Genomic DNA, 22,286 nt, shown 5'->3' on the forward strand with positions numbered 1-22,286 from the left:
TATTTGCAGATCAAAACGAATAAAGATGCAATATGAAATTGTAGAGATATCACTGGAAAGTGATATAAAGTGTCTTAAGTCTTTAAAAAGCAAACAAAGTCTCTTTCAAGCACAAAGTACCTGGTTTAAAGTGGAAAATCTCCACAAAGGGCCGCAGAGGTGGAAAAAAATAGTGTGTGTGTCGATTTCTCCCCTGCACACACGGACTTGTGTCGTTATTTTTCACGTGGGGAAGTCGTGCGTCGTTTTCCGGCGCGCGGGCAGTCTCTTTCTGTGGTTCGCGGGATTACCAGATGTCCCGGGGTCTGTGCGTGGAATCCTAGGCTTGTTTTCCGGCTGCGCGTCGTTCCGGTGGGCTGTGCGTGGAATCTTCTCCCTCACGGCAGGCGTCGCGTCGATTTCCTTCCTGAAGTCGGGCGGCGTTGTCCAGGCAAGGCCATGCGTCGAAGTTCCAGTCACACCGCAGGCGTCGCGTCGAGCGGTGTCTTTCCGGATCGGCGTGCAGTGAATTTTTCACAGCGGAACAAGCTGTGCGTCAAATTTTTCGGCGCACAAGGCGTCCAAATGAAAAAGTGAAGTCTTTTTGGTCCTGAGACTTCAGGGAACAGGAGGCAAGCTCCATCCAAGCCCTTGGAGAGCACTTCAGCAGCAAGGCAAGAGTTTAGCAAGGCAGCAGGGCAACAGCAAGGCAGCAGTCCTTTGTAGAAAGCAGACAGGTGAGTCCTTTAGGCAGCCAGGCAGTTCTTCTTGGCAGGATGCAGGTTCTGGTTCAGGTTTCTTCTCCAGCAAGTGTCTCATGAGGTAGGGCAGAGGCCCTGTTTTATACCCAAATGTGCCTTTGAAGTGGGGGAGACTACAAAGAGTGGCTAAGAAGTGTACCAGGTCCCCTTTCAGTTCAATCCTGTCTGCCAGGGTCCCAGTAGGCGGTGTGGCAGTCCTTTGTGTGAGGGCAGGCCCTCCACCCTCCCAGCACAGGAAGACCCATTCAAAATGCAGATGTATGCAAGTGAGGCTGAGTACCCTGTGTTTGGGGTGTGTCTGAGTGAATGCACAAGGAGCTGTCAGCTAAGCCCAGCCAGATGTGGATTGTAAGGCACAGAAAGATTTAAGTGCAAAGAAATGCTCACTTTCTAAAAGTGGCATTTCTAGAATAGTAATATTAAATCCAACTTCACCAGTCAGCAGGATTTGGTATTACCATTCTGGCCATACTAAGTATGACCTTCCTACTCCCTTCAGATCAGCAGCTACCACTTCAATACTGTATGAGGGCAGCCCCAATGTTAGCCTATGAAGGGAGCAGGCCTCACAGTAGTGTAAATACGAATTTAAGAGTTTTACACTACCAGGACATGTAAACTACACAGGTACATGTCCTGCCTTTCACCCACACAGCACCCTGCTCTAGGGGTTACCTAGGGCACACATTAGAGGTGACTTATATGTGGAGAAAGGGGAGGTTTAGGCTTGGCAGGTACTTTTAAATGCCAAGTCGAGGTGACAGTGAAACTGCACACACAGGCCTTGCAATGGCAAGCCTGAGACAAGGTAAATGGGCTACTTAAGTGGGGGGAACAACCAGTGCTGCAGGCCCATTAGTAGCATTTAATTTACAGGTCCTAAACACATATAGTGCACATTACTAGGGACTTATAAGTAGATTAAATAGTCCAATTGGGTATGATCCAAGGTTACCATGTTTAAAGGGAGAGAGCATATGCACTTTAGCACTGGTTAGCAGTGATAAAGTGCGCAGAGTTTAAAAGCCAGCAAAAACAGTGTCCAAAAAGTGGAGTGAGGCAGGTAAAAAGTTAGGGGTGACCACCCTAAAGCTGTCAGGTCTAACACCAATCCTGAAATATTCTTGTGGCTCCCAATTGGGCACAGAAAGTATAGTATCCTGAACGCCAGAGTATGAGCATCGACCCTCTGATCAGGCTGCCTCTTCAAGGGAATCTACAATTTCAGCAACCGGGCAGGGTTCTGCACCCAAGCCTGTGCATGCTTTGCCTTCACACGTGGAGACTGAGTGGTGGCAGTTGACAGTTTTTGGCCTTCCCGCCTGAAGTTGGCAGCCAGGCATCCCTCAAACCAGACAGTATATGGCTGCTTTGGGACAAATTTGTGGTTTAGTGTGCTTCCAAAAATGATCCCCTCTATGCACCCTTGGTTTTGTTGTTTGTTCTCTCAGTAGTCTGTTAAGGCTTTGCTATAGGGACTGTTAAAGCTATATTGGCAGTCTTGTGGTTGTTGGATCAGCTCTCCCTGTTAAAGCCACCAGTTGTGACTCAAATCCTCAAAGGACTACAGCATATGTTCCCTCCAAAACCCTTGAGCATGCCTCAGTGGGGCCCGAACCTTATTATAACAACCTCCCTGATGTGAGTGCCCATCAAACCCTTGGACAATTGTCCTCTTCATTTGTTGACCTTAAAAAAAGTATTTCTAGTGGCCATTACATCATCCAGGAGGGTTACTGAACCTCAAGTACTTTCTATGCACCCTCCTTAAATAACCTTTTACCCTGACAAGCTGGTATTGACAACACATGCCTCTTTTCTGCCCAAAGTGTAACACCTTTTCACATAAGCCAGACCATTACTTTGTGTACCCTCTTTGCTCTGCTTCACCCTTCCAAAGAGGAGGAGAGACACCACCACCTGGACCAAAAAAGAGCATTGTTTTTTTCCACATTGATGGTACTAGAGGGCTCCGGATGGACGACCAGTTCTTCATTGCGTTTGCTGAGGCAAAGAAAGGAAAGGCCATGAACAAACAGACAATATCAAGATGGATTGTACTCTGCAATAAAATCTGCTATGCATTAGCCAAAATACAACCGTGTGCTCATCCACTAGATCGAAGACTGCGACCAGTGCATTAGCTAGTGGAGTTCCTGTCCTGGACATCTGTCAGGCTGCAATGTGGGCATCTCTACAGATGTTCACAGAGCACTGCTGCCTGGCCCCTCGACCAGCACTTTGTTTGTTCAGTCTTCTATGACTTCCTGGTCTAAACCTGTTTGCATACCCATCTCCAGAGAGGCATTGCCTGTGTATCTTTTCTAAAGGAAGAAATCTGTGGTTAATAATCTCTATCAAATAAGCAAGTTACTCAACTTCGATAATGCCTTATCTGGTAGAGACTCTAGCTGCTGATTCCTTACCAGTCCTCCCATCCACCCTGCTCTGCAAACAGATTCTCCACATGGTGTAACCCTTACAAGGCCCTTAGTGTCTGCACACTGGTACATCAGCAACCTTCATGGCTCCGTGCTTCCGGCGTGGAAATGTTTCAAAAAGTAACTGATACTAATATGCTGGGGGAGTGGGGAAGCACTTATACAGCCATCATGCACGTCACTTCTAGCGTGGTTGCCTGGGGATCATAACAATGCTTCCTAGCGGCGCTCAAAAGGTTTCCGGATCAAGTCTGACACCTGGGGAATATTCTAAGGTAAGGAATCTGCAGCTAGATAGTCTCTACCAGATAAGGTGTTACTGAAAGTAAGTAACTTGTTCTTTTGTTCTACCTCATAGGATTTCCATTGAGAGTCTTGAATGTTAGAATAATTCTCTGCTTCACAGGGAACCTGACTACATCCCTGCTGCCTTGAGGGACACCGGAACACTTTTCCCATAGTTCCTCCTCGCATGCTCCATGGCCACGTGCAGAAACATGCAGCCCCCTTAGAAAGCCCACATGTGGCTGCTCACATTGTGTCTGAGCCAATTTGTGAAGGTGTAGGTGATTTTTGGTTCAGTAAACAATCTTTCTTGAGGTCTCATGGGAACTTGTGGAATCCTGGCAGTTATCTTGGTTACTACAGGTATAAAAGGAAAACACAGTCATGGGGCAACTGCTTGTTATTCAGATGTCCCCAGTTGTGTAAATATTGCAGTCCAGCAGTTTGGTTTACTTTGAGGAGAGGCGATCCTTGCGCCCAGTGGCAGAAATAGCTTCCTCAATGGATATGGTAGAATCAGCCCTTTTTTTTTTATTTCTGTGATGTAAAGAGAAAGACATCGCTTACAAGAATTTATCAATACAATAGAAGCACCCTGATTTTTAAGTTAAAGACAATAATATATTGAGTTATGTGGAATTCACAACGAATAAGGCTCACAATAAGTAGAATTACTGGTTACAGGGACTTCAGCATAGCCATAGCTTAAAAATATGTTTTTGGGGTTGCTGTTATACATTCTGAGATCCTTAGTGTTCTTGACAATCCTGAAGCATGGTTGTTAAAATGTGTATTCTAGGTATCAATGTGTGCAATATCCTCCCTGTAATCCAAAATTCTTAAGACTTGCATAAGGTGGTGGTTAGATGTAGTACCATTGCTCTACTTGAAAACCACAGGAGGTGATTGGAAGGTAAATCCAAGACTCTGGCAAACAGAGACAGAAAAAGACTGTTACAAACTATTAAAAGGATAGCTTCAGAGGCTTATCGGTAGTCTCAAAAAGGAACCTTCTCTTCAAATGCCAGAAATAACAAAGAGGAGCTGCTTCTATAAAAGAAACAAAGCAATAACCTTTGTTTTGGCTGTACCTACTTTGTTGGGATCATTAACAGCTATAGAAATCCCACCTCAACTCAAGACACCAATTTACTAATCAAGTATTCATCATAGTTCCAGATCTCCTACCCTGCAGTACCCTCTCCCAAACCCTTCCCCTCATCTAGATACTCCTAAATTTCCCAGAAGCACGATCAGAATTGGTGATGCTAAAAGGTGAGCTTTGGAGGACACTGCTCTTGAGAAACATTGGGACCTGACACCCTTTAAGAAGCCCTAGATGTTTACAATCACAGAATGCACCGTAGTGCACTATAATGGCAGCAGCCTCTTGAACCAATTATTATCTTCCCACCTTCCACAGCTTTTTCTGTAGTAACTTCAGATTTTGTGTGAAAATATGCAAAAGGACACTTAAAGATCTTGATGGCAGATTGAGGAGCAAGCTTGAAACTCTTGAAGGCCAAGAAGAATGAGAAATTAAAAAGGGCCTCATTCCTACATTGTCACTAAGCCCTTGGCCTCAAAGGATTCTTGGAGAGTGAGGTCCTTTGGAGACGATTCAGAAGGGAAGAATAATTGAGATATTGTCATTTCAGTCACTCTAGAATCTGTTGATCCCACTTATTCTGAAAAAGATCTATATCAGCTGACTGACATGTTTTGGACTGACATGTTCGCTCTTGGGATTCTGATCTTTGTCACTGCTGAAACACCACCACCATTAAGTGCCAGGAAGATCTTCAACATGAAAATGCCTCCATTGGCTAACTTCACCTTCTCATTTAGTGTTATACCACTCGATTTCAAGACATACTTTAATGTCAGAACACTCGATGTAGGAGCATTGTTAAGAATCAAGTAGGTCAACTCTGAGTAGTTCCTTATCTTCTACATTATCAGTAGCAAAGATTTATTCACCAAGAAAGTGGCACAGGTTTTCCCCTAATCCAGATAAGCCATCACATTGGTAGGGCAGTGCGGGTATTGGGGCTTTATCTTTTAGCATTCCAGTGGCTGATGCATGCACATGTGGTTGAGACTGTTAAATCTGCTTGCCTGTGACTCTGAGGACAATGGTCTTAATCCCAATCTTGTGTCACCAATAAGAAAAAAAGTCCTACTTTCCCTTTTCTGGTATAAAGTTCACCACTGCCTCCACAAGATATTCCTCCACAGGAATACCATCCTCTGTTGAAGTATAGGTGGAAGAGGTTACTTTCATGATCTCCCTCAACTGAATGGGACACGTCATCTTTCTAGACCCTAGCATCTTTCACTGCTTCACAAGCCAGAGGGTCTCCCATAGAGCAATTTCACGACATTTCAGGATGTCCTAGGCAAAGGCGCAGAGAAAAACATTATTTCTTGAAACTCCTCAGTGACCATCTCTGTAATTATTGAAATCATCCTAATACCCTGTTCTGTGCCTAGACTGCTACTTCATCTAGTGCCCTGTCTATTGGACCTAGCAGAATAAAATGTTGCCTTCAGCAACAACTAAGGCTGCAGCACTTTGCCTATTAAATAATATATAGGTCTCCAGATCTGGCATTTTTACAGCTTGGTCATAGCACCAGCAGTCAGGGAACATTCTTCAGCTTTAAAATCTGCTCCCTCAGAGGGGAAAGCAAAAGAAAGGACACCACTGGATAATAGATCTGTGGTACTGTCACCACTGCCTTTAAGGGTGCCAGTCCTACTGCCCTCTTTGGGTGATACAATCCGATACTGTGGAAACCTTACAGAACTTCACAGAAAAAAATCCTAGAGCAAGGCAGCAAGATTTTGCTGAAATTGTTCAGGAAGGTCTTCCAATTCAAAATCAGTTCCTCTATAGTGTCTGGTGTTTTGGCAGTATCAGAGTACTGTTATATGATTCTTTTAAGGAGATCATTTTGGTAATGGCTGACATCCCTGAAACCAGATGGTCAATTAAACATTCTTAATCTTACTTTCTCCGAATCACAAATATATGGATAGCATATGGAGAAGCAATGGCGTAATTCATAGCGAAGTTAGCCAATGACTAAAATGGGCTGACTCATTTCCCCATGATGCATGTTCAAGAGGGTTGGAGAAAAATGTAAATAACATTAATACAACCACAAACAAATGGATAACGTGTGGCTAAAAAACTATGAGTAAATAAGTCATACACATAATTTTAAAAAAATCAAAAGGACTTGGCTAACACAGACCTGAAAAAGCCAATCGTCCTGCTATTGGCTACCAGCCTCTTGCCTCTGGGAAAGAAAGAAAGAGCAAAAGAAAGAATGAAATAGCAAAAGAAAGAGTGAAAGACAAACAGCAAAAGAAAGAAGGTGCAAAGGAAAGAAGGGAAAATGAAAATAAGGATTGTAAGATAAATGGATCAAAAGACAGGATAAAAGATGGAAAGAAAGGATAGAAAGAATTGAAGTAAAAAGATAGAAAGAAATAAGGAAAAAGAATAGAACGAAGACAAGTAAAGAAAGGTAGAAAAAAAGAAGGCGCAAAAGAAACAGGAAGAAAGAAATTAAAAAAGGAAGGAAAGAAAGTGAAGAAGGAAAGAAAGCAGGAAAGTAAGAAAGGCAGTAAGAAAGGAAAAAGAAAAAAGTGGTGCGAAAGAAAGTAATGAAGGAAAATGGAAAGATCAAAAGATTGAAAGGAAAGATGGGAAAGAAAAAGCAGGAAGGAAAGCAAGAATGAACAGATAGAGTGAAAGAAGGCAGTAAAGGATAGAGAGATAGAAGGAAGGATAGAAAATAGAAAGGAATGAAAAAAGAGGAAATTAAGTGGAAAAAGGAAAGAAAGAAGAATCCGCTGTGGCTAGCACAGATGCCCCCAGCTAACGTGCCCCCATTTCCACACCTGTACACTCCATAATGAAAACATACAGTCTGCGACGACGTGCTGACCATCCCGTGAGTCCATGGCTAGTTAGGTCAGTCTCCCATGGTTCCACCTAGTTCTTTGACCCCTGAGGCATGCTTATCGTTCATAACTCGTCGTGCATTCCCACATCATCTAATACAGGCACATAAAATAGCACAGAACAATGCTACCACACAGATACTACTCCTTGCTGTATGGACAGGAGCGAATACCCGCCCTTCCATCTGAATGCGGGATGTACTAAACTATCTAGATCTCAATTGTTTTATGCCAAATGTTTAAATAAAACAATAAAAACCAGTTTAATGAAAATAGGAAAGAAAGAAGAATAGAAAGAAACAAAAAAGAAAGTAGACAGGTAAGAAGGAAACAAAATAAGGACAGAGAAAGAAGAAAGGAATGAAAAGGGAAAGAAAGGAAAGCAAGAAAGAACGAAACGGATAAAAAGGCAATAAAAAAGAATGGAAGAAAATGGCAAGGATAGAAAGAAAAAAGATAAATCAAGAAGTGAAAAAATAAGCGATAGAAGAAAAGAAAGGAAAAGAAAAAAGGAAAGAGAAAACAGGAAAGAATGAAAACTGGATCAGAAATTAAAAAGGAAAGGAAAAAGGAAAGGAACATAGGAAAGAAAGGGAAGAAAGAACAAAACAAGAAAGAAATAAGGCAAGCAGGAAACAAGAAAAAAGCGTCAAGAAACAGAAAAGGGAGAAAAAAGAAAGCAGAAAGGAAAGAAAGCAGGCAAGAAAGATGGAAAGAAAAAAGGGAAGAAAGGAAAAAAGGAAGGTTAAGGAAAGAAGAAAAGAGCAAGAAAAGGAATAAACGAAGGTGAGAGAAAAAGAACAAAAGAGAAGGAAGAAAAGGAAATAAGGAAAGAATGGAAAAAAGGAAGGTTAAGGAAAGAAGAGCAAGAAAAGAAGGAATAAACAAAAGTGAGAGAAAGAAAGAACAAAAGAGAAGGAAGAAAAGAAGGAAATAAAACAAGGTTTTACAAGTGCTGCAAATTAAACACGATAAAGGTTGTTTTTCTTCCTGGGCAAAGTTTGTTTAAAAAAAAAAAAAAACATTGGTGAAACTGAGTCCAGAATAAACGCGTTCTGAAGAATTATCTGCTTATGAATTCACATCTATAATACTGAAGTTTCTGTTTGTGTTCTCCATACATAGTAAATAGAGGATAACCTAATACAAAGCAGTTACAAATGGACGCTCTGAAATACCAGCAGTCAGGTAAACAGAGGACTCTCCAGAAGGAATTTACAACAGCGTTGGCAGGAGACAGGAAGTGACAAAGTGTGGTATGTGGCCTGTGCTCAGATCTTGTATAAAGCATCCTGCAAAACAAAGGCACTATTAAAGTAATTATAAAGCAAAAACAAAAACACTGGCACTGAAGGGAACTACTTTGTGTGTAGTTCTGCTCATTGTGAGTGAGAGAGAAAGAGAGAAATGCAGTCACTCAAACTGAAACTAACAAGTGGCTGAAGTTGGCTGACCCATTGCCTGATACTGTACGCTGCAGTGGGCGGAACCAAAATGTGAATGACACAACAACATACCAACGGATAAAAAGAGATGGCTGAAAGCCCCTTTAAGTAAGTATATTATACATATAACTTGAGTAAAATCAAGTGGTCTTGGCTAACGCCAGAACTAAAAAGCTTAGAATTGAAAAGCAGTGGGACGAGAGGAGCGAAAGAAGTACTACAGGTTTCAGAATTGAGCAAACTCAACAGGTACTGTCGGCAGTAAAGGGTTTAATCCAATTGATGGGCCAATCAGCCCTATTAGCAACAACTCCAATCGCTGCAGAGGTACTCCTACAGCACATAAAGGTGGCCAAGTTAAGATCTTGTAACCAGACACAGTACTTCAACATGTGTGGATGAACACCACCCAGCAGCAGAAATTGACTTAGTTTTATCTCTCAACATTTAAAAGAGTGGCAAAAAAGTGAAAACAATAAATGGTTCATAATTGAGCAGGATGGCTACTGGCTTTCTTTTAGTAAACCACCACAGCACATACGATCGGCATCTACGCAATCATATCAACTGTGTGACCTGTGCAAAGAAACAGCTACACTGCTAAATAATCAAAGCAATACAATAGGTCCTCTCTCCAAAAAGGGGGAAAGACATCTCTTCAGGTTACTTCTTATTCAACAAGGGAGGCCTTTTCTTATTTGAAGAAAATCATAAATGGCTTAGAGATAACGAGATATTACAAGACCTCTTGTTGTCTTCTGGTGTTCTTGTGAAGGCTATATTAGCCCCCAAATGCAAAATGCCCAAGCTTTGTCTCCAAGAGGTGGGAACCAGGATCTCTGAAAAGTGCCCTTTTGATGAACTATTCAGAAACATTACTATGTGCCTTTCATTCCATCTCTCTAATACCAGCAGTGATTTCGAAATGAAGGAGATCCAAATCAATTCTAATTCTGACCCTTCCCAATGGTCCCAGGCATTGCTGGTTCTTGGACTTCCTTAAAATGTCTCTGTCCCCAAACACAAGGGGTTAACATGCAAACCAAACCTGATGACGAGACACCCGGGCCACACATGCCATCTGAATTTGATAGATTTGAGCATGGCTCCAGACATTAGACGTTTTGAACATTTGAGCTTGCTGCAAGATGGCATGGATATCCTCAGAGAAGCAAAAAGCCCATCAAAATCGGATCTTCCTCTTATATTTGGAAAAGACAGTGTCAGCAAGAAGGTTCTAAACCATTAAAAGTCTAACCACTCATTTGCCACAGGTTTGGCTAATTTGAAGCAATCCATTTCCCGGTGGATTGTCTTTTGTATGTCTTTGTTACCAATTGGTGAATGAATTTCTTACTGTAAAGCCTAAAACTCATTCTACCAGTGACAATGCAGCTACTACAGCCTAGTTGAAACAAAAGTTGTGCCTCACAAACTTCTGAGTAGCATGATCCACTATAGTGGATCAAGCTATTTTAGGATTAAGATTCTGCAATGTACTTTTGTAATGGTGTTTTAGTGAAGCAGTGTGAAATCTGGAAAATAAAATTGGCATTGAAAGGCTATTTAGAGGGTGTCATTATAACTTTTTACACCCTTTTTGCAGACGATTTGTGGGAAGTAAAGAATTATTTTAATGTTTGGCTCAAATACAGATCACTATGATACAGAACCCAGACTACAATTAAGTAACCATTTCTTCTCCTAGTACCTTGAACCAGTAGGCAAGCCAATCCAGGTCTGTTGGAACACCACCATAGCAGTAGGGTCGACAAAAAAATCAAAAGCTGAGGCAGGTGATCAGGCTGGGGCACATTTTGCCACTTTAGGAAAGCCTCATTCATTACTGTGATAACTGACTTTGGGCAGATGACTGGGTACATCTTCCAGGGGGCTATTTTGGTGAGAAACCTTGTGTATGTTCTCGGACAACCCTGGAAACAAAGTCAATTCAGAAAAGAAAGTTGGAATGAAGCGGTCTTCTGTGAACAACATCCATTCACCACCTTGCAATTTTTTTCTTAATAAATGTTAGCTAATAGCTGCAAGTAGCCATGAGAATATATGCACTGCTGGTGTTTGTGAAGCATTTACAGTGGTCGCCACCAGTATTGCAACTGTTATGCTTCTAATGTTCATAAATTAAACATGAAATGGCTTTGATGTACCCCAAGTGTCTTGGGTCTAAAGTACATAGAAGGCCAGTAGTCCTCTTACTTGAGTGCAGCTGTTTGCACACTAAAAACAATCATATGCTTCCACCAATTGTCTTCCACCTTAAGATGACAGTGCGAGGACCAATGGAGAGTTTCCCCTGATGGGACACATCACAAGGGTGTTCCGGAGGGTCATTGGTTTGCAGTTTAAGGGTTCAGGATCACAGTATTGCCAAAAAACAGAAGCACACTGGACGTCTCAACAGCTAAGGTGAATGGAGGAGATAGCCCAGCTGCATAGGGTGTTCGGGTTGTTAGTCTGCGTGATACTCCTTTACAGGAGCGGTAGGAATTGACCTGTTTTTTACGAGTTGTGTAAAATTTCCTTGTGCAAGTGAGATTTACATTGCTTTTAATAAGGAATGGAGGAATTCATCAGGACCTTTATGACAGACAAAGTGCAGGATTTTGTTTTCAGAGGTGGGGTGGGAAGATTATGGTGATCGTTAACTCTTTGAGTGACAGTGTTTGGAGAGAGATTCATTGGGGGAATCAGAGGGAAATAAAATGTTAAATGTTCACAGGTTGTAGAATCATGTTGATGTTATTTATGGTGCTTTTTGGCTGTGAAATGAGTGTTAATATCTATGGATTTTTTATTTGAATGGGATGGGGAGATTGTTGTTGGGGAGTACAAATATTAAACTGATGTGAATATGGCCTACGTTTTTGGCTGATAATGCAGCTTTTGAAATTATCTAAGTGAGTGTGAAGTTTTACCATCAGGCAAGAGGGTTTACATTCCTTGTTATTGAGCCACATCAGCAAGGCGGAGCCACTGTTGCACATGGTGCTAGATACGCATGTTCGGGAACATCCCTTCTGCTTAGGGTAACAAACATGGATGGAAATTATTGAATTGATATTACCACTGGTAATCCTACGTTCTGGCTCTTTCCCAGTCTTAACATGTGCGTACGACACTAGTGTGTGGCATGACTAAAAAAATGCTTCCATTGCTCTTAAAACAGTTTCGGATGCAGTATCATCTATCGCCCAAGTACAAGACAAGGTTTTTCAGTGGGAAAAGGTTTCCTAGGGCCATGGAGGGATTACTCCTGATGAAAAAGTGAATCATGCAGTCTCTCATGTTTTCTGTGTGATGTGTCCCACCCATCTTGTTCAGTAAGGGATGTTGTTAAGTTGGGATATGCTTCCAGGCCAGCAAACTACAATCCTCATCGCAAAAAGGGTGTAGCCTCTTTCCAACATGTATCAGCTTCTATTCTTCCCAAAATAGTCAAACCTGATAGAATGGAATGCAACAAAATATGTCATCTACCTTAACTGCCCCCTAGCCAGCTCCCTAATCTTTCGTTACGGTTAACCACCATCATCAATATTTTTTTCCTGATCTTTGACCTTATGCAAAACTCTTTGGTGCTGCCTCAGCCTTAGGGACTGCTGAGAGTCAGCTGGCTCTGGCCTTTAGTCTCCTCAGTTGCTTCCGGATTCCTCCTTGGCTGTCACTTCTGAGGTAAAAGGAATTCCATAGCTGACAAGTTAGACTCATCTGACAGATCAAGGGAGGAGCAGCTAAATCTAGAGTTGTGTTGGCTGTCCGATATCTTGGATCCATCACAGGCTCTGCCTCCATGTTGTCGTCCAACCTCAGTTCAGTCCTCCACTGAGGCAACAGCTCCACACCACAGGGCAAGTGCCTATATAGTCTGATGGCACTTCCAGCTCCCCACCTTCAAAGCCAGGTCTGTAATATATATAGACCCTTAAGTAGACTCAGCAGCCTTGGAGGAAGCCACACACAAGATCAGTTAGGCCTTCTTCCTTGTACAATAAGTGTGAGGCTTCCAAATGTAGTCTGTTATTTGTCACTGGGAGCCTCCTTTCTCTGGTTCCCCCAGAAACAAAGCTTGTTCCTCATACATGGAGCAACATTTCATATAGGCAATTGGGAACGGATGAACCAGTCTGCCAAAGTATGGGATTCACTTCTAGCAAGAGTTTTACCTGTACAATTCTTGCTCCTTGCTAGGCCCAAGAGCAATGTACGTTTATGCTTGCTTATCTTTGTAAACGTGCAAGTCGGTTAGCAGCTGATGATCTCTCAAGATCTTGTTAACAGAGCCACCAGAAAGATGAGCAAATGACAGTGTATGTGCCAACAGTAATGGGTGAAGCATTTGTATCTCAAGGTTGAAGACTCCTATTTAATGTTGAAATTCTGTATAATCTCTCCACAGTGATGTCATTCATCAGAATAGGATTGTCATGGCCACAATGCATAGTGCAGTCCAAGAAGTACCAGCCATACCACAACCCTCTTTCTCCATTGCAAAAACAGTTTAGTCTTTCAAAACCAGAGCCTCCATTTAAAGTCTCCAGTAGCTATCCCTTCTCCCCGTGGCTTTAAGCGTCCAAGAAAATATGCATTAGGGAAGGTACAAACCTATCCCCATGGTAGTTTCAAAGGCCTACAATTCCAGATGACTGCCCAAAGTTGTGATTCACTCTGCACCATCTCAGGGAGCCCACTTCTTTGTGGTGGAGGGGAGGTTTCCTGTCCTTGGTATCACTGAACTCAGACACTAGTGGTAAACAGGTCCTAACTGTACTATATGTACTACAAGAATGGATATGATGTACACCACAGTCAACTGCCACCACAATGCATGCCACTTGTGCACCAATAGAGACACAATAACTTTGCAGGAGGTTGCAAGGCTTCCCCTATTAGAAACAATAGAGCAAGCCCTCCCTCAAAGAGGGGGCAAATGTATTACTCTCTCGCTATGTCATTGAAAGGGAAAAGGTCTGGAGCTTACCTCACTCTAGAACTATACAATTAGAATGAGTTCCTCTTCCTTTATAAGTTCAAGATGCTGACACTGGTTCAGCCCCTGGGAGCCACCCAGAACAATGGTTACTTACATGTATCATAGACAAACATAGGAAACTAACAATACCAGCTACCAGGTTTCAGCAAGATCACAGCCTTGATGGCTACCCATACAGGTGTAACATTGTCAAAGGAGGCAGAAAGTCCACCCAGGTGTGGACCCTCAGGACAGTATTCGTTCTTTGTTTCACTGTTGGCTACCAAACATCCTCCCTTGGTTCTCTCAAAGAGAATTCAGGTCATTGTGCAATATTGGGCTGAAGTTTTGCAAAACCCATCACTTTCTACCACATTGTGCACTTCTGCAGGTATTTCTGCATTAGGTAATAATCATGAACTGATCCTAAGATTAGTCAGTTTAACACTTGGCACATAGGCTGTTTGGAACAGATCTGTGGTGTCTCTTAGAATGCATGCTGAATAGGCACAGTTTATAAAAATCAAAACTGATGCCACAGTGGTTTGTTGTGAATGCATGGTAAAATGTAAACTGTGACTACAGTGCAGTCCAGAGGTTGTGGAGCCAAGGCAACTCTTCTTTCGACACCTTGTGATTCAGTTGAGCTTGACTTTGTTTCACCTGAAACTTACTATTTTCTGTCCCTATTGGTTCTCATCTAGATTCTTGAAATTGTGGGTAATACCAGGATGGCAAGGCATTAATTACAGATCTTGGAGTAAGGCCTTCATTCTACTAATACTGCTTCAGTTTCTGCGATAACTCATTCCTTTTCCATTTTCCCATTGTTGGGCGGTGAGCACTTTCACAACTGTTGTAAGACTCTTGTGGAAATTTTGAGCATGTAATTTGGAATTTATGTATCACGAGATAAGAAAAAATAAGGTGTGGCTCTAACGTCAGCTATTGAGTGAGCTTGAGGGACCAATTCTTGTCTCCTCTCACTTTTTTAATATAAACAATTATATCCAAGACAATAACTAAATAATAAATTAAAGCTAAACATTAAAATACAACCATTCCTAGCTAAAGACCATTAGATAAATATATAGAACTATTTACAATCATGCCCTCTCTTATCCCTGCCACCTCACTGTATTTAGTTGTTCATATGATTCCTCTTGGCCAGGAGCAGTCCTTGGTTTATCAATGGTTTCATACCCCCTTATCAGCCCCCACCCCTAATCAGGGCACTGTATTAGTGGAGTTCCTAAGCCCAGGACTCTGATGCTGTGCACAGCGGCCTTCCTGAAGGGATCACACTGGATGTAAGGCTGCATGGTGCTCCGCCTTCTTGACTTTAATGAGCAAATGAAGCCCAGGCAGTTTGAAAGGTGCTGCAAATATGAAAATCAAGGCTTTGTTCTGGAGTGTAGCAAAACTTGGAGTCTGGCACAACAATACAATGTTTGTTTTTAATGGCAGAAGCAGAAAAATCCTTTCTAGGTGGGCTCAAGTTAGGGAGTTAGCCTGAATGCTGCTGTTGAGTGCCTTGCCAAACTGAGTAGGATTAACCTCACAAGTTGCAGCCCTTACGGCATAGAATAGTATGACTTGCTGAACTGAGTAGGTTTAACATCACAACTTGCACTGCTTATGGCATGGAGCAGTATGACCTTGGATACCTATCCAATCTTACCTTTCCCAATGTACACACTCGTATATGAAGCAGTTATATATTGGATAAAGGTTCGCAGTCTTTCTCTTAAATTGAAATTAATATTATTTGCAGGTAACGTGTAGGCTCTTTTACTATTGGAGAAGGGTTGGTATGTGTTCAGTAATAAAAATGATTTAAACCTACATAGCCAATGAAAAATAATGTTAAAGAAAATATATATCCCTTGCGCTTATATTAATTCATGCATCACGTGAGTAGGAATTTAAATATTACATTAGTTGTGAATAATGTTTAACTTAGCGCAATGAGCAAAAAAAACAGCAGACCGGAATGTGACCAAGAGTAATTACCACTGGATAGAATTAATTCAAACATCCCACCATCACTTTTTTGTTTTTCTCATTGAAGCTTCATTGATGTGGGCTGCAATTGTCTCTTGACTGGACATTACCTTAACGTAACTTTCGGTTGATGGGTATTGATGATCCTATATTACACATTTGTATTCAGCTACACTCTTGTCTGGTACCTGATGTAGGGTAGAGAACACCAAAGACAATTGTTTTTTTTTGTTGTTTTAAAAAAAATCTGTTTATTAAGTTTTCACACTTCAATCTGGATATGCGGCCGGGTTCAATACCCACACTTGTGACAGTACATCATCATAACTTAAATCACTGAGTAGGAACAGAATAGAATAGAATAACTATTATCATAGATTTGAGATTAAAGGAAAAGAAGAGATCTAGCAATGAACTAGATAAGAACAGAACAGAGCTGCTCGCTAAAGATCTAGAGAGAGGCTTGGGAAGTAAGGGGGAGAGGAAGGAGGGAAGGGAGGGGCGGGGGGAGCACCTGGGGAACAGCCCAAGGAAGGTCCGGCCACATAGAGCAGCCAGACGGGTGTGACCTCTATGCTCGTGTGGGTTTTAGGTCCAACTCCAAACTCGGGCCGTCGGGGACACGTGTTTACATCAGCTCCACTGGATTCCGTTGTGCAGATTGTAGGGGCAGTTCTGGCCTGCACAAAGGCAGCAGTCTAGTAATTCCCAACTCGTGCCTCGCGACCCCATGTCTACTGCTACATGTGATTTGTATTAAATATGGACATAGAGGCTAGTTTTCAGGGTGGGCGGGTATCGTCCTTGTTGTCCAGTTGAATAATAAAGGAATCACACATGTCTGCCCCCTTTACTATCACCCCCCTATCACGGAGGGAGTGCAGTACCTGCGCCTCCGCTCTAGCCCAATGCAACAATTCGTTTGACCAGCAATGCGTGTCTCGCGTGGACAGTGACTTCCACTGCATCGCTAAAAGATGCTTAAATAAAACGAATGCTAAGTCTACGCACCGGTGCACCTACTTCCCCCCACTGCGTCTCAAGCGTATCCTCAATAGACCGGATTCGGGTGTGGAGGATAGAGAGAGTCCCGACCATTCAGCTGTCATTGAGGTAACATCATGCCACGCGTGCAGCACCGGAGGACAGGCCCACGTCATATGGAAAAAATTAGCATCTGGATCCCCACATCTCGGGCGTTCCGGGGTGGCTTGTGGGTACATACGCCTGAGCCGGTTTGGGGACAAATAAGTTTGGTTTAGGTAATTGAATCGTGTGTATCGGAAGCGAGAGTTACGTGATACTTCTCGTGTTGAAGTGAGTGCTGTAGTCCATGCGTGCTGTGTCAGTGGCGCGGGCAAAGCCGCGTCCCATCTAGCCTTGACCTGTGTCTGCGCCTCCTCAGGACAAGCAAGTAGTGTTTTATATATCCAGGATATGTTAGACTGTGTACCTGCTCCAGCTTGCAATTCGTGTAAGACAGGGGCCGTCGGTGGCTCGCTGTCCCCGTTTCCCCATGTACTACGCACCAGCTGATGTAACGCACCGCATGCTATTAACCAGCCCCGTCCCAGGTCGTGCGCATTTGCCAGTGTTTCGTATGCCAGGAAGCGTCCCTCCTCAAAAATGTCTCCTGTTGTCTTTATATCCTTCATGGGCCAAACAGACAATCTGTGTTGTCTAGCTACCCTCCCTATGTCCGGGATGGCAAGCAGTGGGATCTTGGGTGAATAGGGTGGGGGCCGCTTCCCCCCCATTACATATCCGTGCCAGACCCATCCAGCCACATTCATCAGGGTGTTACGCAGGCACAGTGGCCCGTCCTGGTCAAAAAGCCATTGTAGCACGTTTGAGTGACCCAAGAATGCATTCACCATCAGACTCTCCGAGCTAAGGGAGTCCTGCAGCCAGCGCAAGATCCAATGTATCTGCGCTGCTGCATAATACAGTTCGTAGTGTGGGGCGCCCAGTCGCCCCCTGCACCAGTGGTAAATAAATCTTGGTCAGGGCCACCCGTCGGCACCCACTGCCCCACACCAGGTCGGTCAGCAGGCTGGACAGAGTCCCAAAGAAAGCCTGAGGGAGTATCAGTGGCAGGGCGGAAAAATAGTATAATAACTGTGGGAGAATAATCATTTTTGCAATCGCCACTCTCCCCAGCAGAGACAGCGGGAGTAAGCACCAGAAGGGTAGGGAGCCTCTGATAGACCTGATCACTCGACCCAGATTCCCTTCCCTAAGATCCATGGTGTCATGATATTTATGTGTCCCTAAATATTTGAAAGTGGTGTAGCACCATGGTAAGGCATAAGACGAGGCTGTACCACGCTGAGGCTCCGGTACCAAGCATATCGGAAACAGACAGGACTTCGACCAGTTCACTCGCAACCCAGATAGGTCTCCAAATGAGTCCAGCAGGCTCAGTAAATCCGGGAGGGATTTGGAGTAATTGCGCAAATATATCAGTGCGTCATCTGCATATAAGGAGACAATCCGATACTCGTCTCCATCCAGAATGCCCCAATGTGGAGCCATACTCCGTAGCCACGCAGCCAGTGGCTCAATTGCCAATGCGAACAAGATGGGCGATAAAGGACAACCTTGTCTCGTGCCCCTGTCGATGTCAAACCCATCTGAGATGACCCCGCCTATCCGGACTCTCGCTTTTGGTATATAATACAGGTATCCAACGCATAAATATATTGCCGAAGCCCATGCGCCTCAATGCTTCCATTAAAAATGGCCAGCCTAGTGTATCGAACGCCTTTTCTATATCCAAGGAGACCGCTATTCGTCCGTAGTCTGACTCCGGAGTCTCCGCCTTGAGCCTCAGCAGGCATTGAATATTAATGAAGGTGTTGCGGCCAGGTATAAAGCCAGATTGATCCGAGTGGACCAGAGATGACATTAGCGGAAGAAGGCGATTTGCCAGCACTTTCCCCAGCAATTTACAATCTGAATTCAGCAGCGAAAAGGGGCGATATGACCGGACGTCCAAGGGATCGCGGCCCCTCTTATGGAGAACCACTATCACAGCCTCACGCTGTGATTCTGGGAGCCGACCCACACTGAACGCCTCCGTTAACATTTCCAAATATAGTTTAAGCATCTATACAGAGAAAGCCTGATAGTACTCAGCTGGCAAGTTATCACTCCCGGGAGCTTTATTTTGAGCTAGTTGGCGCAGAGCCTGTTGAATCTCTTCAATTTCTATAGGTTTCTCCAGTTCTAGCAGCTGTGGAGCAGTTAGGCGGGTTAATTGAAGCACCTTGAAAACGTTCTCCAACCTTTCTGGGGGCGGTGGGGGGTGTGCCATATACAGAGCACTATAATATTGTCTAAAAGCCTCGTTAATTTTTAACTGTGTGTTAACCAAGTCCCCGGAGTCCAGTTGGATGGCGCCTATGGGAATATGCTGCTGTTCGCCTTACCAAAGACAATTGTTAATGGCTAGAATTGTAATTAATAATGATCTACAGCTAGGTTTTACAATGTAGGTCCAAGAAGGCTGGATCAATGTCAGATTTTCAAGATAGCCAGAAATGATAAATGTTTAACCAATAAATCTAAGCGGAGCTCATGCTACTAATCAGTGGTTTTCTTAAATCTCTGATAGGCATTTGGTCCTCTTGGGCCTACATTGAGCACCCATGGTTACAGAAAGTGCTCTTACTTGTTTCTATATGATGTGCCACCCACATTAGTGTCATTTGACTCCTTTGCTGCACAACACATTTCTTGCTGTGTCTCAGCCTTGCCAATTACAGATGACATGGTTGCTCAGAATCAAACAACTGTAAGATTACAGATATTCTTATGTAAGGGCAGTGACTTTGCAAAATTAGTGTTTTTATAAATTACTCTAAAGACAAACTGGTGTTGCTAGGCACTTGAAGGAGTTGTGGTACACCACTTAAATGTAATTCACATGGCTACCTATTAGTGAAAGTTATATCTAAATTGTATTGTTTTGTTATTCTATTTTGACTTGGACATTATGTTTGCTTAATGTAACATGTGTATGTAAACATTAAGACGATGAGATAAATCTCAAAATATTACAAATTGGCCATGCCTCTTGAATCTGTTTTGCGGTGACCTCAGATGAGATTTTCCATGAAGGCATAAGGCAAATGCTCATCCATTATTGACTATGAACAGGGCATTATGAATTGTATATGGTGGTCCCTGACTGGAGAACTGGGAAATTAAACTTCCAGATTGGAAATCGTACACCAGTATTTGTGGTGCTTTATTTTTTAGGCCAGGGTATTCAAACAAGCATCATATATTCTGTGGTATCTTGGGGGTTATGAATTGACAAAAAACAGTATAAATGTTGAACTCTCTTAAAATTAAAATTTAGTGCTACAAAACAAATTATTTTAGTGCAGAGTGTTGCTTTATATGTAGGGTGATAAGAATATTAACAATGATTTTTATAGTGATGACTGTTAAATAACTGTTTGTCACAGAAGTCTAGAAATTCTCTGAGAACTTTATGTCCTTATCATTATAATTAGACATAAAATAAGAGAACACTTTTCCAAAATATATTAACTCAGACGTCTCTCAAAACTGGTTGAGTGCAGAATCAAAACCAAAAATATTGTGGATGTCTTCAGGTTTGAGGATGCTTGTCCTGAGATAATTCAACATGTAATGTGGAACCTGCCTGTATGTTACTGTGAGATGTAAGATTACTAGGTTTGTCTTAACACACTTAAATCCCAGGCCTACACTGATATTTGTGAATGAGTTTGCATATTTTTGGAAGCTCTGTTGCATTAATAGGAACACTTTATAAATTAAAATGTATATATAGTGTGCAGCAGATCATAATACATTTGCATTGTTTTAAGTGACATAAGTTGTATATTATTTCTTAATTGCATTTCATATTAATGATAATGTAGAATTCAATTTTATCAGTTTGAAAGCAATTATATATTTAGGTCCTTACTATAGATTTATGGTACACCATATGACAGATGAAGAATCAATAGATTGCTAGCTTTCCATGTTTTGTGCAAAAGTCTCCAGTGTGCTTTGTACATAAAACATTTTCCTTGTCATTGTATCTTTTGTTTTCAGGGTGCCATTCAAGAAAAGTATGATGCAATTGATAAAGACACACCGATTCCAACAGACAGACAGGTAAGTGTTTCTATTATACTGGACTGAAAATATTGTTGATTCAAATTTGAATCTATCAAATAATATGGTTCCAACTATATACATTTTAGTCATACTGCTTTTTTGACTCATTTTATTCATGGGGTTGGGCTCACTGCCCATGAAATGGATAAATACAGTCAGACTTCACTTCCAGAGTTGCTTGTATTGCTATATCTGCCTCATGGTTCCATAGAGTTCTTTCTTTCATAATTCCACTTTTGTCAAGGTTAGAAGACAGCTTCCCAAAGTCACTAGCACTTTGTTTCTAGATCTTGATGGTCACCATTGAGAGGTATTGCTGACAAACGTTCTGTATTGAAAATCAGTCCTGTATTGAGGGTTTCTGAGTATTCTCAGTCAACTTCAAAAGACATTTCAATGGTGAAGAGCTCAGGGTCTCTCCCACTTTGACAAAGCTTTAAATGTGGTTGTGCTACCTTCTTCACTTCCTGCAGATCCTCTGACTGCAGCGCCACATCCTTCTCAGAGGGCATAACTTACTCAGCTTTCAAAGGAGATTCTAGTGCCTCCTCAGATTACAAAGCCTTTGATTCATCTGCATCAGAGAAGTGTTGCTACTTCTTATAAACGTTGTCATGCTACCAGAACTGACACTCCTTCTAGTGGTTTCCAAGAGTCTGAGCCTAATCTAGAGACTCATTGGAGATATGATGATGTGCAACAGACTAAACCTCCCTCTCTGCAGACACAAACGTACGTATCATCCTAAAGACAGTGACTCAGATTCATCAGTGGATTAGCATGCCTTATCTCCTGCTTCTGTATCCATTCCATCAACGATTTCACCTTTTGATGAGTTCATCTGCATCTATGAGCTGCCAATTAGATATTTTAGATTTTGTTTTTAAATCATCCAGACAAAGATTTACGGATGTTTTATTGCACTCTCGCTATCAAGAACCAGTTGCTGGAGTTTCTCATTAAAGTAAATGAAGACATTTAGGAGCTTGTGAATGAAGGCATGATCACTTCAGATAATTTAATTGATGTGACATGAAATGCAGCTATCTTGCCGCTGTGGGCATCTACCATGGTTTTTCACTCTTTGCTGTTTTCTAGGCGGTGACTTGTTTCTTAAGCTCCTCAGGTGCAACACCAACATGCTTGTGTTACTATTTGATGGGCCACCTGTGGTTGGTTCCTGGCAGATTAAGAAATCCAAAGAATATAGACAAAGGTAGAAAAAGAAGTCTGTTGGTGTAATAAA

The 22,286-nt window shown here is 42.3% G+C and overlaps 1 protein-coding gene across 2 annotated transcripts in view; it reads left to right on the forward strand.

Annotated features, from left to right (window-relative positions):
- Positions 1-22,286, forward strand: part of TBCK (TBC1 domain containing kinase) — a 1,319,282-nt gene that overhangs the window by 480,025 nt on the left and 816,971 nt on the right. For both annotated transcript variants that reach the window (XM_069241253.1, XM_069241261.1), the window contains one exon: positions 20,975-21,037. In XM_069241253.1, the coding sequence (XP_069097354.1) occupies positions 20,975-21,037 (63 nt within the window). The remainder of the gene's footprint in view (positions 1-20,974; positions 21,038-22,286) is intronic.

The sequence above is a fragment of the Pleurodeles waltl genome, chromosome 1_2 (genome assembly GCF_031143425.1).
Source record: "Pleurodeles waltl isolate 20211129_DDA chromosome 1_2, aPleWal1.hap1.20221129, whole genome shotgun sequence".
NCBI lineage: Eukaryota > Metazoa > Chordata > Amphibia > Caudata > Salamandridae > Pleurodeles > Pleurodeles waltl.